This window comes from Nycticebus coucang, chromosome 7 (assembly GCF_027406575.1).
Source record: "Nycticebus coucang isolate mNycCou1 chromosome 7, mNycCou1.pri, whole genome shotgun sequence".
Taxonomy (NCBI): Eukaryota; Metazoa; Chordata; class Mammalia; order Primates; family Lorisidae; genus Nycticebus; species Nycticebus coucang.
In genome coordinates this window covers 109,000,563-109,017,760 of record NC_069786.1, presented here as the reverse complement: position 1 = coordinate 109,017,760, position 17,198 = coordinate 109,000,563, and the positions used below count along the sequence as shown (strand labels likewise).

The following is a 17,198-nucleotide window of genomic DNA, read 5'->3' as shown; positions in this document are numbered from 1 at the left end:
AATAACTCATTCTCAAGAATATTTTTATCATGAATGTAATAGGGCAATATTGTTTTTTGAATTCCGACTGACAAACTTTGGGAATGCTAACAGCCTATTAATAAGAGAGAATTTCCCTGGTGGCCAAGAGTATAGTTTAAAATCAGCTTTAACATTCCCTCAATGAATCATGGGTCATGTCTTTATAAAATTGGTTGGGCAAAATTTCATTAAGGAAGTGAAGAAAGCAGCTGGTGATGAAGACTGAATAAGACAAGATCCTTTCCTCTTTGACACAACTAACAATATCATGCCATAGTCCATGGATCACCAGGGATTTCTCTGGAACAAGAGTCAAACGTAATTAGTAACTGCCTAAATCTGGGCATAATTTTATTAACTGACTCTCAATTTCCATCAGAACTGTACAGATATCTGACATTATACTTTGGAATAAACAGTTTTGTTACCTGTGGGGCGTAATCCTCATGGCATGGTTTGGTCAGTTCATTTAGAGCAGCTATCACCAAACTAATTAGAAACTAGGAATAAAAGCAAATCAGTTATGTTTTCTTCTGTGCTGTGAAAATAGAAGCCCAGATACCTTTTGTTAATTCCACTTTGCTAGGACCAATTATAAAAAAAAAAAATCACTTTTGAGAGTCTCTTTCCTTATGTTAAGCCTTATGTTGTTGGTTAAAATAATTTTTAAAATGTTTAAAGTAAAAATCCTTTCCCTCTTCAAATCAGGATATAGGCACATATAAGGCCTTACTCTGTGTGGCAACAATTTTTGACTTCGTCTGTGATATGGCATGAAATTGGAGAGAGTGTTCTAGTGTAAGACTGACCCAGCTCCACTTTTACTTTTCCATCTAAATAACTATTTTGCCCCTCTGTAGGAAACTTTTATTAGGTAGAAGAGAGTGTGTTAGGGCAGAAATTTTAAAATATTGCCTTATGAAATCTATTTCTGAAAAACTTAAGGTCAACCAAGGGTCCGTTGTTTAGAAAAGGTTTAGTAATAAATAGGGGTCAGACTTCTCTACAAAGTTGCAAAGTGAGCAAAAACTTAAAGAAGGAAAAGGGTAGACCCAAAGATAAATAATTTATTATGAAATTCGATGTAACCCAAATTGCAAATACAAAATATAGCCTCATAAACCCATGTCAAAAAACTGTTATTTTTTTCAAAATCTTCTATAATCTATGGTAAGGAATATCATGTAACTTAACTTTTACAAAATTAAAAAGAGACATTAAGCAAGTCCAAATGCCATTTTAGAAGCTCTATTTGATCTTCATATTATTATACTACTATGCTTAGTAAGTAATTAGATCGTATCCAATGAAAGGATATTATTCATATTTAAACATTGTGAATTATTTTCTGAGTATTATGGTCATCTTTAATGGAAAAGGATCCAAATAAAATATGGACTTGTGAAATAATGAACAGCAGAATTTAAAAGACTTTAAATGTAAGAATGGCTACTAAAAATAATTCCAAGTTATCTACATTTTGATATGCTCTATTTCTTAGTTTTTAAATGTTTCTCTGTTTACATTTCTCAGTGCCTTACCTCTAATTTTCTAGATAGTTTTATCCCTCTGGTAAGTGCATTAAACATTCAGCAGATATATCACTGCCTTCTCAGTGTGTGGTTTATGTATTTACTTGGAGGGAATACTTATATACTAAGTACAAAGCACTGTAATTGTCACGAAGGATTAACATTTCAATAAGACAATAAACTTCAATAAACCCGTAGTTGGGTTGGAAGAACAAACAGTAAAAAATAAGCAATATGTAAATGCAGTAAAAAATATCTAACATTTGCTGAATACTGTTCATAACGACTATGTTAGGCACTTTCTATCTGGTGTATTTACCTTCAATCCCAGTAGATAGGTAGAAATACTAACTCCATCTTTAGAATGGTGAAGTAAAATAGCAAGTGATTAAATAACTTGCCTACATCGCATGGGCAATTGTGGATTTGAGTCTAGACCTTCAGGGTGCACAGACTCTGCATTAGCTTTACCTTCATGCTTATTCAGAAGCAAGAATGAGAGGGTAACTCAGCTTGGAGATGAATTTGGAAAAGTTTCAGAAGTATTTGCTAGATAGAGAGAGCAGGAAGGCTTTCCAACGTGGAGAAATGCCTTGTGAAAAACAATGAGAATCATTACTTCATATGGTGCAAGGAATAAGGATTTTGCAAGTTGTGTTTCTCTCTGGCTGTATGTGAGAAACAGACTGGAGTAAAGAGACCAGCAGTGGTAGCCGTGGTAGGCAATTTATGAAAGACTTTTATCCCTTGCTAAAGGTTTAATTCTCCAGTATAAGGATACCAGTAAGTTTCATATTATGCATGAACACTGATGTTATAATACAATGGCTTATATTTTCAAGCCATTGCTTTTAAAGTAGCATGAAAGATTAATCGGAAGGAGGTGATGGGATCTGTGTACTCAGTGGTGGGGGTGAAAAAAGTGAGTTACACCACATTTTGTATACCTCAGGATATCCAAATGGGGACTTCTGCAGAAAGCTGGAAATAAATGCCACAGCTCCATAGAGAACTGAGTTTAGGGCCAGAAAGTCATCTACCTATAAGTGGTATGCTGAGTAAGGGATGAATGATTTTCATCCAGGAATGAGACCAAGCCACCCCCCTAACATTATCAAGACTACATCTGACGAATAGTAATGCTTAGAGTCTTGATCAAGGAGCTGCAAAGGAATCTTGGAATTATCAAGCACGGGGCAGATGCTAGGACAACAGAGGCAAAAAACCTACCTAGTGGGTACAGAGAATACTATTTGGGGATGAGCACTTCTATCGCCAGGACTAAAGCATTATAAAAGCGACCCACGTAATCTAAGACATTTGTACCCCCTTAGTATTTTGAAATTAAAAAAAATAGGAAGAAACAAGAGGAAATATTGAAGTAGAAATGTTGAAGCTATGAAATGATATGCTATGTACTCGTATAGCCTGTAAAATTTGTAACTTAAATACTTTAAACATATTTCTTTAGAATAAGTAAACAAGGCTCAGCGCCAGTAGCTCAGTGGTTATAGCACCAGCCTCTTACACAGAGGCTGGCGGGTTTGAACCAGGCCTGGGTCTGCTGAACAATGACAACTACAACAAAAAAATAACCGGGCATTGTGGCAGGCGCCTGCAGTCCCAGCTGGGAGGTGGAGGCAAGAGAACCACTTAAAGCCCAAAAGTTTGAGGTTGCTGTGAGCTGTGACACCAAGGGTGGCATAGTGAGATTCTGTCTCAAAAAAAAAAAAATTATATATATAAATTTTTTATATAAAATAAGTAAACAAGCAGAACTATGTTCCTTATTACTGTAATTTTGATATACAGGCTATATAAATCTTTTTACAGTGCTTCACTTTTACTTACTATATTTTGTTTTTACTTCATCTGATGTCAGCGTGGATTGCAGAATTTATAAGCAATGACCATTGAAACCTTTGTTGTTTTCACTATGATGTCTCCCTCCCTTTCCTCACCCTTCCTTTCTTCCTCTCCTCACATAAAACGTAATGTGAATTAAATAAAAGTTTATGTTTCTTTTCCTGTTTTACCTACTGAAAATCTTAGATCCATTTCTGGGAAGACCTATCATAGCACCTTGCTGTGACCATTGTGTAATGACTTTACTTTTCCCAAGTTGTCAAATGTCTTTTTCATTTAGCTCCTTTAAAAAAAGAGTTAGATACAGTCTCACTGTGTTGCCCAGGCTGGAGTGCAGGGGCTACTCACAGGTACAGTCATAGCACATTGCAGCCTCCAGCTCCTGGGCACCAGCAATCCTCTAGCCTCAGACTCCCAGTAGTTAGGATCACAGGCTTACTCCACTGCTTCTGGTTTCAAACTGGATTCTTTCTTGTTAGGCTGTCTTATTTTGGTAAAGGGCTATAATTATTTGTTGAAACAAGAAATAATATAAAAACGAAACAAATTATACATTAATTTCGAAGGTTTTGGTATAATTTTGATCTAGTTACAGACTTCATTCATTAAATGTTGGCTGAATTGAATCAATGGTGCGGGGAGTGGGGAGAGGGGGTTGAACAAATTGTTACTCCAGAACTCAGCTTTTCTCAGCTACTCTAAATAACCATATGAGTTTCTTTGGTGGCTGACATTGATCACGGCCCCGTCTCTGTTTTCTGCAGTGACAAGGACAGTGTGTGCAGAACAATGTGATGGCAGATGCTACGGACCCTACGTCAGTGACTGCTGCCACAGAGAATGTGCTGGAGGCTGCTCAGGACCTAAGGACACAGACTGCTTTGTATGTCGGGGAGTTCTCCCCCTTCCTCTCCTGCTCTCCTTTCCCTTCCTCTTTGACTCAGGCACACTGAGTCTTTAATATCTTATTATAATAGGATCATGTTTAGCCATTGTAGGATTAAGAAAAATGCTCAACCTCCCAGAAGTCCTTCCCATTCCTTCACTGAGTTGGCTGTTGATAAACTTGAATTGTTCTGTTCTACTGCATGAATTATATTTTTCTCATATAATTTATATCAAACATGAGATTTATTAGTGAACATAGTGAGATATCTTTTTAGAATAGAATAGGATTCTTTTCAGAAATGCAGTGATTACTGATTTATTTTGTTGTACCATTAAACCTGATGAGTGGAGGCAACTGTATTTTACTTATTAAATACAAATTCTAAGATTATAACAGATAATTTATGAATTTAAGTATTTACTGGTCTATATTGCTAGCAAGTTAATATTTTGAAACTTTAAGATTTGCACATTTAAAGCAATTTATATATTAATCTATGTGATATTTATTTTAGAAGAGGATACTTTCTTTAAATTAATATTTATAGTAGGTTGGGGACACTTTTTAATTGCATTTTGATATAGTTCTGATATAGTTATTTTTTACATTGAATACATATAAGAAATTCTGTTAGTTATAGTTAATTCAGCTTCATATGTGCAGAACATTAATTTTGAGCTAACAATCATAATACCTGTTTTTATAGTTAAAAAGGAACACAGAAATTTATATTTTTTCTTCTCAAATATCTAGCAAACATACATAGTAAAAGTGAGTATTTTTTTCAAATTAACACTTAATTCCAGAAATAAGTAAAATATAAAATAAAGCTCTCATGATATAGATAATGTTTTTTTGATATCATAATAAATTAATTTATCAACCCTCTTTCTAACTGAAATAAAAATACATGTTAGAGATGTGAATAGGAAGGAAGAAAAGTAAGTTAAAATGCTAAAACTTTAAGGAGGATACTCAGCAGATCATGAACTGAGAACCTTTCCTTCATCTATCACCAGACACAGGATGGAGGCCTGATTTTAAAACCCCGGACACTTCCAGGTGTCGCATTAACAATTCCAAAACAGTAACAATAATAAACAACAGCAAAAACTCTCACTTAGAAGTTTGAAGCATCATTTTCATGGTTCCAATATCATGATGACACAATGCTGAGTGAGCTTCAAATCATCATTTCATTACCTCTAAGGAATGGTAGAGTGATTGCATTTTGGCATTCAGTACAGAATGTTCAAGGTCTTGGCATAAGTTTACGTTGTTTGGGATGCTGTCTGTGAGGTAAATGTGTTTTATTCCTCTGACTTATGTTCCTTTGTTCCTAAGCATTCTGTGCACAGCATTGCATAAAGTATGTTAGTAAACCAATTATATAAGGACACGTGAAGTTTCACAGTCATAAATTAAAACTTACTGAGTTTTCTAGATTGGTTTTTAATAGATTCTTCCTAGAACGTGTCATCTTAGTGAATAATGTCTCATCGGTGAGTCTCATTCTGATCATGCATCTAGTAGACCATCATCAGGGAATTGTCATGTTTGTGATAAAGTGCCTGCTAAAACAACAATTGATGAAGCAAATGTTTTGTGGAAACAGAATAAATTAATGTGTATTAATAAGCATATGTACAATTTATTATGAAATGTAAATCATAGCTTGAGTTCCCATTAGCTCACCTTCCAAAGCCTAAATTGTTGCTACAAAGGCTTAATTTCTTAGTTAAAAAAATTATCTCATTCATACTTGGTTAATCACATATTTATATGTATCATACATGTGTTCTTTTTTTATGTCAAATACCTAACATGGTGGTAAAATGGTTTTTGATTTTTCCTTAATGAATTTGAAAATATTAATAAATTGGGTTCTTAATACAAATATATATTCAAGCAGAAATAAACTGTCTCATTTCAATGTAGTGGCTTTTACTACATTATAAAAAAGCCATATGGGAAATGGCATCATATTATTTAACTACAGGATAATGATAGCTAGTTGCCTCTTTAATTTTGGCTTTACCTACCCTACATTTATACTTGACTCATCATCTGCCAGGGTCCTTTCAGTACAGTTTAAGTGACCACCACAGTGTACTCTTAATTCAATGTTGATAATTGTGCTTAACATGCCACTTAAGGCCCTGAACTCTCTGAATACCAGCTCAAAAGAAATTCTAGCTTATAGAATTAGGGATTTAGTTGTCAATGCCAGACTCTAAGACTAAAACATATTTGTGTTGAATTAATAAAAGCTTAAATTTGTGTTGAATTAATAAAAGCTTAAACATTAGCTTACTTTAATAATTTAAGCCAACTCTCAGTTTGGAGAAGAATGGATAGATAATAATCAATTCGAGCATCAGTAACTAGAAATAGTATATTTATGACATTGGAAAAAGTGTTTTAGAAACACAAATGACTATAAAATTATCAAATTTTGCAGTATGTAAGGTGAGAATATTATATACTAAGTAAAGAATATGACGTCACCATTACAGTGGTTCTTCATTGAGAAATATGAATGTTGTTTGTAAATGCAAGTGTTATTGGCTATTTTGCAGGCCTGCATGAATTTCAATGACAGTGGAGCATGTGTTACTCAGTGTCCCCAAACCTTTGTCTACAATCCAACCACCTTTCAATTGGAACACAACTTCAATGCAAAGTACACCTATGGAGCCTTCTGCGTCAAGAAATGCCCACGTAAGTAAAACTAAGAACGACCAAATTAATTAGATCATTATCGGAAGTCAGAGGAATTTCGTGTTAAGTTTAATTCAAAACTTGTGAGAATATTGTGAATTACTTTGGGTATTAGTACTATCACTCTCTTGTAACAAATAAGGAAATTAAACCAAAACTTTAAAGTGATTACTCTAAAGCTTCATGGCAAAGGAATGACATGTTTGTGGTGAGAGTGCTACGCGGTTGACTCTTAAACTCTTGTGTGGAGTAATGTGTGGTTGACTCTTGAACTCTTATTTTCACTATGCCCAGTGTTACTGAATATTGTGCTTTTTCTCAGAAAAAAATGATTAGATAAGTGATAGCACACTATTAATGAATAGAGTCTGCTTCTAAAATGAGTAAGTATTTACCTACAATTATTCCTGATTATTTATGTATACTAGAATGTATAGCATTATAATTTTACCATCAGATCCATTCTTAAACAAAAATAAAAGATATAAAGGGTATGTTAAGGGGTCTCACCCAAATTAGTAACTCATCCTAGGGATTCAAATGATTATCTTGATTTTCATGAGATATTCAGGATATTATATATCTTGGTATTTGCTTGTGTTCATTTATTTTCTTTGAGTCACCAATGACATATTTCCTCATTTTTTTATCTATTGTAAAAGCTGAAAAAATCACAACATTTATCTTCATACTCACTTAAAAAAGGCTGTACAATTTACAGGATGATGACTGTATTCATTTTGTATATATGACGTAGTAGGAAGTACAGGTTGAGTATCCCTAATCTAAAAGTTTGCAAACCAAAATTCTCCAAAATTTAAAACTTTTTGAGCACCAACATGATGTCTTAACTGGAAAATTCCATGCTTGACCACATGAGAGGGGTCGTGATCAAAAAGCAGCACACAATACAGTTTATTCAGCATCCTCAAGGTAAAAAAAGACCCTCTCAGACCTCTTCAGCTATGATCTGTCGTTGTGAGGCCTGCCCAGATCCCTCAATGCAAGCACACTCACCAAGGGTAATTAAGAGCCACGTGTGCATCCCAGACACACCAACAGGGGACTCTCCACGGTGTCCCACATGGGGCCAAGACCTAAGTGCAGGACTCACTGTTTTGTTTGTTACCGTTTTTTATTTATTTTTAAATAAAAGGTTTTATTTTTCACTTTTTTTCTGCTCTGTGGTATGAAGATATTATTGAAAATTTCAAAAAGACTTTGCAGATGCCACTATGGGCAATAGTTATAAGAATAAGATGAAGCATTTATATTCATCTGTAGCACAGAATGTCAAGCTGTGGGAGAAATAAGACAGTGATGTAAGCGTGAAACCTCTTGTAAAGGAATATGGTATAGGAATGACCACCACATATGACCTGAAAAAAAGCCAGAAGGATAAACTGTTGAAGGTCTATGCTGAAAGTTCTGAACAGAAGTTAAGAAACAAATTGAAAAATACTGCACAGAGCTAAAAATGAAGGTCTTGATTGTGCATTGAAAGAGTGGACTCATCAGGGCTGCAGGGAACACATGCCCTGCTGTGTGATCGTATGCTGACTGTAAAACAGGCAAAGATCTAGCACAATGAGTTAAAAAATTACAGGAAAAATGAATATTCAACAGGCTTTGCAGAAATTTGAGAAAAGATGCAGCATAACGTTTTCAAGATTCATGGTAATAAAGCAGTGGAGAAAGTCATTGATGAGTTTTCCTAGGTCATGGCTGCTGAAAAACTGATGCCGGAACAAGTCCATGATGCTGAGGAAACATCATTTTTGTGTGTGGGTTATTGCCCCAGAAGGACTCTGACTAGTCCCTCTTATACCTCTGAGTTAGCTCACACTATGGAAGTCGGGGGCTGAGAGAGGTCACTTATGACAAGCTGGCACAAGAGGACAAAACTAATCTGTGGGTGTGAGCTGAAAATGTGTGGCAGCTTGCCTCTCTGCAGCCTCACTTAAGAATTGACTTGAAAGATAGTGACAAGAGAAACTCCTACCGAAGAGCTTGGTTCTGCCTAGTGCAAAGTCACCTGAGCTCGGAATTTGATTGGATTCATGAACAGTAGCTCACCTTGAAAAAAGACTATTGAAATATCTGAGAACGCAGGGCGTCTTGGGGAGAGGATTATGTACGATTCCATGGGAATGGACACAAAGTATGAAGGTTTTTGTACTCCAAGGGAACAACCAACACAGAGATGACATCAAAGCCCAGTCCTGCTTTGTTTTCTCCTCCTATAGGTGGTGATGCTGAGAGTATTTCCTAATAACCTTCTCCTATTTCATGGGAACCCAAACTGCAACAGGTCCACAGTCCACATACTATATATCAAGTAACCACTCTTTCTGCAAGTTCTTGGAAAACTCCCTATTAATTAAACATTTTTGTATTTCTGCCATAATTTATGCTAAGTAGAATAAATTGATATTGAAGACTAAACATAAAATTATCTTTATTTAAATTAGGCTTATGTTTTGATGCTCAATGAGTTTCAAAAACTATACACTGTTTGGAGATTTTAGATTTCATAATTCTGGATTAAGGATTGTAGACCCTATTTAGAAGCCTTTTGGCCTTATTTTCCCGAGACAGCTCCGGTTTTCCAAACTAAGCCTGTGAGCAAAGCCCATTAGTGACTTACATTTTAGAGTATACAAATACGGAATTATTTTTCTTTTAAGTTAGTCTGTGATATGATATACATAAACGAATCCAAAAATATTTTTTGTAAATTACCAGATCCCAACATGTGATAAATTACCAATCCCAAATGTCCCGTTCTCATTTTATAATAGACTCCCCTGGGACCTGCCCAATATTATGACACTATAACAAAAACCTTGTTCATGATGGGCAGTTCTGGCTATGAGTTCAATCAAGACCCAGGAACATATTAGTAACTGTTCAGTGGTGTACCATGCTTTGCTGCAGATAGAATGGCTTAGCTCTGGTGATTTTCCCATCAGCACTTGTTGTAACTCCACATGGCATATTTTCCCACCATAGATGCCCTGTTTTTCTGAAAATAAGACATCCTCCAAAAATAAGACCTACTTACAGGAAAGATAAACGTCCCCTGAAAATAAGACCTAGCACATCTTTGGGAGCACACCTTAAAATAAGACACTATCTTATTTTTGGGGAAACAGGGTACTTCTAGTATCATAGAGCCTCTTGAGTTTTATGACTCAAGTAGCAGAATTGTTAGCACCATAGTTTGGAACCATACCCTATGCCTTTTCTGCTGTGTATACCCTCAAGGCTAGATGCCTTCCATATCATTCTATATTGTGCTATAACAGGATCCCAGGTGTGGAAAGATACTGCCCTTAAAAACAGCATGGACTATCATGTTTTGTGTTTTCCTTTTATTGTGGGAAGCTTTAGATGTAATAAATTATCCTTTATTTTGGAGAGGATGTCCTGGCACATCTCAGGTCATTGGACTCCTAAACATTTCACCCACTGTTAAGTAATAAGATGTCTCATGTCTATTTTGTGTATTTTTTCTAAAGTAACTACACTCTTAAATTTTATTTTGTTTCTTTATATAAAAATGTGAGAAAGTTTCTGTGGCATTCCACTGAAAGAGAGAATACATTTTAAACATATCCTCCTGGATCTGAAGTATTCTCTCTTGATCCAAGGCAATTCAACTTACTCCTATTTGTGCTTCATGAACTTGAAGTATTTTTAGACATCAGACTTACATCATGACATGAAATGAAGTGGAACTATTGAGAAACACAAACTAAATGTCATTTTCTTTCCTAAGTCTATAAAAGAAATCCACACTATCTTAGGGGCAATGCAGGATGCGGAGCTCTAGCCAAGCAAGGACTCGTTGCTGACACACACTGCCTTTGGATTTGAATGTGGATGGTTAAAGGTGCTATTGCAGCTTGAAGTACTGAAAGAGTGTTTTAGAAGAAGAGACATATACACTGTTAATGATGCTAATCATTTTAAAACCATAAAATACCTTGCTTTAAGCTCATTTATTGAACATTATTTTTTATTTTACCTTTTCTTCAACATCAGATAACTTTGTGGTAGATTCCAGTTCCTGTGTGCGTGCCTGCCCTAGTTCCAAGATGGAAGTCGAAGAAAATGGGATTAAAATGTGTAAACCTTGCACTGATATTTGCCCAAAAGGTAAGTAATAGCTCAGATTATTTGGGTTAGCATAGAAGCCTATACCACAGTTTATAATTTGCTTTTTAATAGGAGTTAGCCTCAGAGAACATATTCACTCTCCCATCCAAACCTTCCCACAAACACGTTCCATGACTTTGGACGGTTCCTCAAAGTATCAGTGTCATAACAGCTTGTATTATGCGTTTTCCATTGTATCTACTAAAGTGGCCTAGATACAGTCAGGGTTAACTTTGATAGGAACTCTGACATAAGTTGAATTTATTCACCACTAGCAGAAGTTTTGTTCAAAAGAAGTATTCATGTGATTATTTTAACATCAGAACACATTATGTTTACCATTATATACAAAATGATGTGTAAGTATGAAAAGAAATAAAACATGACATTAACTCTCCAAATCTGAAAAATAATTAAAAGATAAGACATACGAAAATATAAGGAGGTTTACCATAAAAACAAGTATTGCAGACATAATCAATACTATTTACTAGAAAAAGAATTTTAGTGAACCCCTTCCAGTTGTGGGTTCTCAAATTCGTGACCAAAATGAATCTTAAATTAAGCAGGACAAAAGTACAGTCCAAATGTCCTAGATGTTATTAAACCTTTCAGAGTGTTATAGAAGATGGCAAATTTCATAATACATTCCAAAAACTATTCTTATTAAAAATTGTAAGCTGTGGACCATTAGTAAATAGGCCATGAAATTATTTTATTGAATTGACCCGTTTTTCAAAAGTATTAAAAATAATATTTTAGAATAGATAAGAAAACATATAATTTTATATAGTAATGGGAAGTATGGATTAATGAAGGTTTTGCTTGAGTTATGTTTGTGTTGTGTGTATATAATAGGTATTGATCTAAAATATAATTCTTACAATGAGTCATAGTCACAAGCCTATAGTGTAGGGACAATAGGCAGAAGAGGAGTAAAAGTTGAATGAATGAATGATTATTTTACTTTTTAGAAAAAGAAAACCTTTAATACTTTTTTTTAATGCTGCCATTTTTACATTGAAAAGTGATGGTGCAATGGCCATTTCTTAACTGTGAGTCTTGTCTCTACAGCTTGTGATGGCATTGGCACAGGATCACTGCTGTCTGCTCAGACCGTGGACTCCAGTAACATCGACAAATTCATAAACTGCACCAAGATCAATGGGAATTTGATCTTCCTTGTCACTGGTATTCATGGGTCAGTATTCAATTTTTGTACAAAATTATTTTACATTGTGGACAAAGCTGAAGAGATAGTTTAGCCTTGTCTATTTTATTCCTCTTGCCCTGAAAGAGTCACACTTTTTGTCACTGCTCTTCACTGACAAAGCTTAGGGATAGATTTCACCAGAAGTGATGGTATACCAGAGTTTTGGTGTATACCTATATTTTGGTAATTGCCTAAGTTTGAAAATATAAATTTGTATTTAAGCTAAAATGTATTTGGGGATGTTATCCTCAAATCCATAGTTTTCAGCAAGGTTGGCTTATTTTTAGAAATGTTTAGGAAAACAGTATTGATGGGTGAGGTGAAAAATCTTCATTCAGATTCTTAAATGATTAGGTCAAGGGACCATCAATTAATGTTTCTTTTAAAAATCTCACATAAAAAAAAAAAATCTCACATAAAAAAGAATGAGCGAGTTAAAATTCTCCTGAGTTTGTTTCAGAAATTCTCTTTGTCCTGATGTATTTTTTCTCTCTTTGTTTTTTAAGTTGGGAAGATAGCGCTACTGTTAATAGAGTTACTAAATGAATTTCATTTTGGTAATAAAAATGATAACATTATCTAGGCTTCTTCCGTACAGAACCACCTGCTGGTTTAAACTGGGAAAATAACCAAGTTTGTATTTTTTGAATTGCAATAAAAATGTCAATATTTTTACTTTATGTTTTATCTATTTGTCTATAATACTACTTAATCCCTAAATGTTAGTGCTAAAGGTACATGCAAAGAATATCACTCACATATTTCAATTCAAAATCTTTCTCTGAATGTATATTCCATCATTTCTAGAAGCAAATAATTTAATATATTATGAATAAATATGTTCAAATAGCAACAGTAAGAGCAATAGGTCAGTTTGTTTTTTTCCATTCAGATAAATTATTCTGTTTTACTGCTTAAAGTGTCTTTTTACTTATCAGTTAGCTTTAATTTGGTTCCATGTGCAATATGATAATAGTATGTATGTACTCTTTGCCTTAGATTTTTTGTATTTGGCTCAATAAATAATTTTATTAAAGATTAGGGGGCATGGTGGCTCATGCCTGTAATCCCTGCACTTGGGAGGCCGAGGTGAGTGGATTGCCTGAGCTCACAGGTTTGAGATCAGCCTGAGCCAGAGTGCGACCTCATCTCTAAAAATAGCATTGTAGTGGGTGCCAGTAGTCCCAGCTACTTGGGAGGCTGAGGCAAGAGAATTACTTGAGCCTAAAAATTATAGGTTGCTGTGAACTATGATATCACAGCACTCTACCACAGGTGACAAAGTGAGACTTTGTCTCAATTAAAAAATAAATAAAAATTAAAGATTAAAATGTTCAATTTATCTTTTGAAATATGTAAACTTGGCAATCTTCAACCTACACTCTTACATGGCAACAGACTGTTGGAGTGGGTCATTTTGAGATAGGAGATACTTAAACAACTTTGTGACACTTGCCTCTTACTCTCTGAGTCCATTTACATTGCTGTCTTAGCCTCCGTGGCCAATTGTAGTGCAGTCCTAGATTAATATTTAGGCACATCTTTATAATTTAATGTATTTGTTAATTTAGTAAAGCAGTATACTCACATTTTAACTATTTTTAAAACCACATATTGCCATGAATAAAAGATCATGTAACGCTAAAAAATCTTTTCAGAAATAAGAAGATAGAGCCACTCATATTACCTGCTTATACATAGAAATAATATATGAATTAGTCTCAAGTACATCAGTATGGGGAATGATTTGAAGTCATATTCACATGGATTGGATTAGATAAGTGATTTTCGTCCCTATCAGTCTCAGCATTTCTCTTTTATATATTAAGCATTTTATACCCCTTTCCAATTCTGGAATAAAATTTATAGGTAATATAGCCTACATATATACATAATTTAAAAAATAATTTTAATTCTCTAGTTATAATTCAAGGAAGAGATATAAGGAGCGTAACATACAATAAAATATATATTGTTAGGAGAACGCTCAGATTCCACTTACAAAGTTTTGATTTATGAGAAATAAGACTAAAAGTCATTTTATGTAAGAAGTTCAGGCAGGGTGGCACCTGTGGCTCAGTGAGTAGGACACTGGCCCCATATACCGAGGGTGGTGGGTTCAAACCCAGCCCCGGCCAAACTGCAACAAAAAAATAGCCGGGCATTGTGGCGGGCACCTATAGTCCCAGATACTTGGGAGGCTGAGGCAAGAGAATCGCCTACACCCAAGAGTTGGAGGTTGCTGTGAGCTGTGATGCCACTGCACTCTACTGAGGGTGATAAAGTGAGACTCTGTCTCTAAAAAAAAAGAAAAAAAAGGTACAAGGGAATAAACAACAAGTCAGCTGATTACTGGAATGGAAAATGTAGAAAATAACTGAACACATTTTGTATTACAAAAGGAAGACAGAAATCACTTTCACTGAAATCAGGGTAACAGAACCAGAAAAAAGAATTACATCTGGTAGAGGTGTGATCAAACATGGAGTTTACACATAGGAGGTCCTGCATGCCTTGTAGGGTGTTTTACAAGACATGAGGTGATCCTTTGCTGTAAGACATTTAACAGCCTTAACCTATTAATAACTATTTATTTATTACAAAAGCCTACGGTATCCCCCAATCTCTGTTACAACTGCAACACATCTACAAATGTGCCAACATTTGGTGCTGCCTCCATTGAAAACCACTGCAGTAATTCTCTGTTAGTAGGAGAATCACAAAACAAGTAAAGTGACCTGCTAATAGTTAAAATTCTTTTATTTGTATTTATTTATTTTTTTAATTTAAAATTAATTTAAGGGTATAGATTATGAGGTTATAGATAACATGGGTAGAAAGTTTTGAAAAAATGCTTAATCTAGTGAAGTTCAGAACAGTTATTTTAGTTATTTTAGTCAAGACTAAATAACAGACCATATTTATTGAAACTCTGAATTTATACTGGATATAAAATGGCATTGTATGTTTTTATTCACCTATGGCCAATAGTAGGAGTAAATTTAATAAATGCAAAAAATAGATATTTCAAGGAATAAAAATATATCATGCAGGAGGAAACATGCATTCACAGGCTTATGATAAGAATATTACAAAACTTTAGACTTTTAAGGAAAACAATATTACTCATTCATCCTGGTGGAAAAATGACTTGTAGAAACTTACATTGATTAGAATTAGAAGGGTAAACCAGGCTTGTCTTAAAAATCAATTCAGAAAGTAAGAGTGAGATGTTCTTCTTGGATATTCGATCCAGACCATCCTGGAGTTTGATTTGCAGCCCTCCCATGGTCGGTTTGCATTGAACTGGGGCGCTTCTCTTTACTGTCAAATTCTCAGGGTTCTTTAATAAAAAAAAAATTGAGAAATGGGTTAATAATAAACCCTGTTTCCTCTAGTTGCTGTGGTGACTGAAAAAAATTCATTGAACTGCTCAGCCTAGTAGCTGACATATGGTAAAACCTTAATAAATGGTATAAAAGAGAAAAAGGAACAGGTGTTAGAAGGGGAGCGGGGAGGAGAGAGGAAAGGAAGGTGGGGAAGGGAGATAGAGAGAATGAAAAGCAGGAGAACAAGGCAGGGAAAAAGGTGGTGTAAAAGAAAAGTCTGAGTAACTATGTCTAGTTTATAGCGTAGCATTTTCTGAAACAAATGTTATTTTATTGATTTATTATTTCATTATTTTTATATAATATTTTCAAAATCAAAGGAAGGTAAAATTTTTCTTTAGATGAATCTTACTTCTTAGTTCAAGTGATTATTTTTCCTTCATTATAGCACTTAAAATGTGAAAATTTGAAGTTGTAATCATTATTGCATCTGACGTACAATTTACAAAGCGTTTTCTAGGACAAATATATATGCAAAATATGATGCATTCCTTATTTCTGTTCTCATGCCAGCATCAAACATGCAGTGTGAAGCCTTTTCTTTTCATGTTAGGAAAGTATGGATATAGAGTTAATTCAGGAGACCTAAGACATAGAGGTATAGATACAGGTATGATCACTAATGTAATATGTACGTACGTGGAGAGAAAGAGCGGTTCTAAAGGTGACTAATATAGGGTATTAGAAATAGGAAACATCTAGTAAATTAATGTTTAACTCACTTAATATCCATTATCCTCAATACTATTATTAACTAGTTTTTAGTAGGACTGCATGATTTTGTCAAAATTCACCTTCACATTATCCATGTGTATAAAAGAGAACTTGAATAGATATCATATAATTGTTAATAGTGGTTGTTTGGGGTGTTGGTACTATCAGTGAAAATCTTTCTGAATTTAGTTTGATTATAAATTAAAAATTCTCTCTGCTTCAGAAAAAAAAATAAATAAATATACAGCTAAGACTTGGGAACTGTGGGAATTACTATTACAGAACTAAATGTAATAAATCTTGCAATATATAAAAATTGAGATGTGAAGTAGGGAAAGGTACTGGGAAGAAGTATAAGACAGTCGATGCTGTCTACATTGAGACACAACTTAAAAAGGCCGATGACACCTAAACTAAGATTTGTGTACTTTACTCTTCATACGTTATTTCTCAATAAAGTAATGATATAATAAAATAAAATTAAAAATAAAAAAGCAAAAAAAATCATAATTAAATGCAATTATAACTTTCAAAAACAAGTTTGTGCCCAAAATAAATTTTCTGGCAATGTATCAATTAAAACTTTAATATGTAAAAGGAATCAAGAAAGTTAACTGGCATATTTGGTTTATAGTGCAATAGTGCCATTGTTAAAAATCGAAATAGGCACGTCTGTCATTTTCTTATTTAAT

The 17,198-nt window shown here is 34.3% G+C and overlaps 1 protein-coding gene across 1 annotated transcript in view; it reads left to right on the top strand.

The window, feature by feature from the left end:
• Window positions 1–17,198, top strand: part of ERBB4 (erb-b2 receptor tyrosine kinase 4) — a 1,129,145-nt gene that overhangs the window by 817,340 nt on the left and 294,607 nt on the right. The window contains exons 6-9 of the mRNA XM_053597917.1: window positions 4,184–4,302; window positions 6,888–7,029; window positions 11,077–11,190; window positions 12,265–12,391. Coding sequence (XP_053453892.1) covers window positions 4,184–4,302; window positions 6,888–7,029; window positions 11,077–11,190; window positions 12,265–12,391 — 502 coding nt within the window. The remainder of the gene's footprint in view (window positions 1–4,183; window positions 4,303–6,887; window positions 7,030–11,076; window positions 11,191–12,264; window positions 12,392–17,198) is intronic.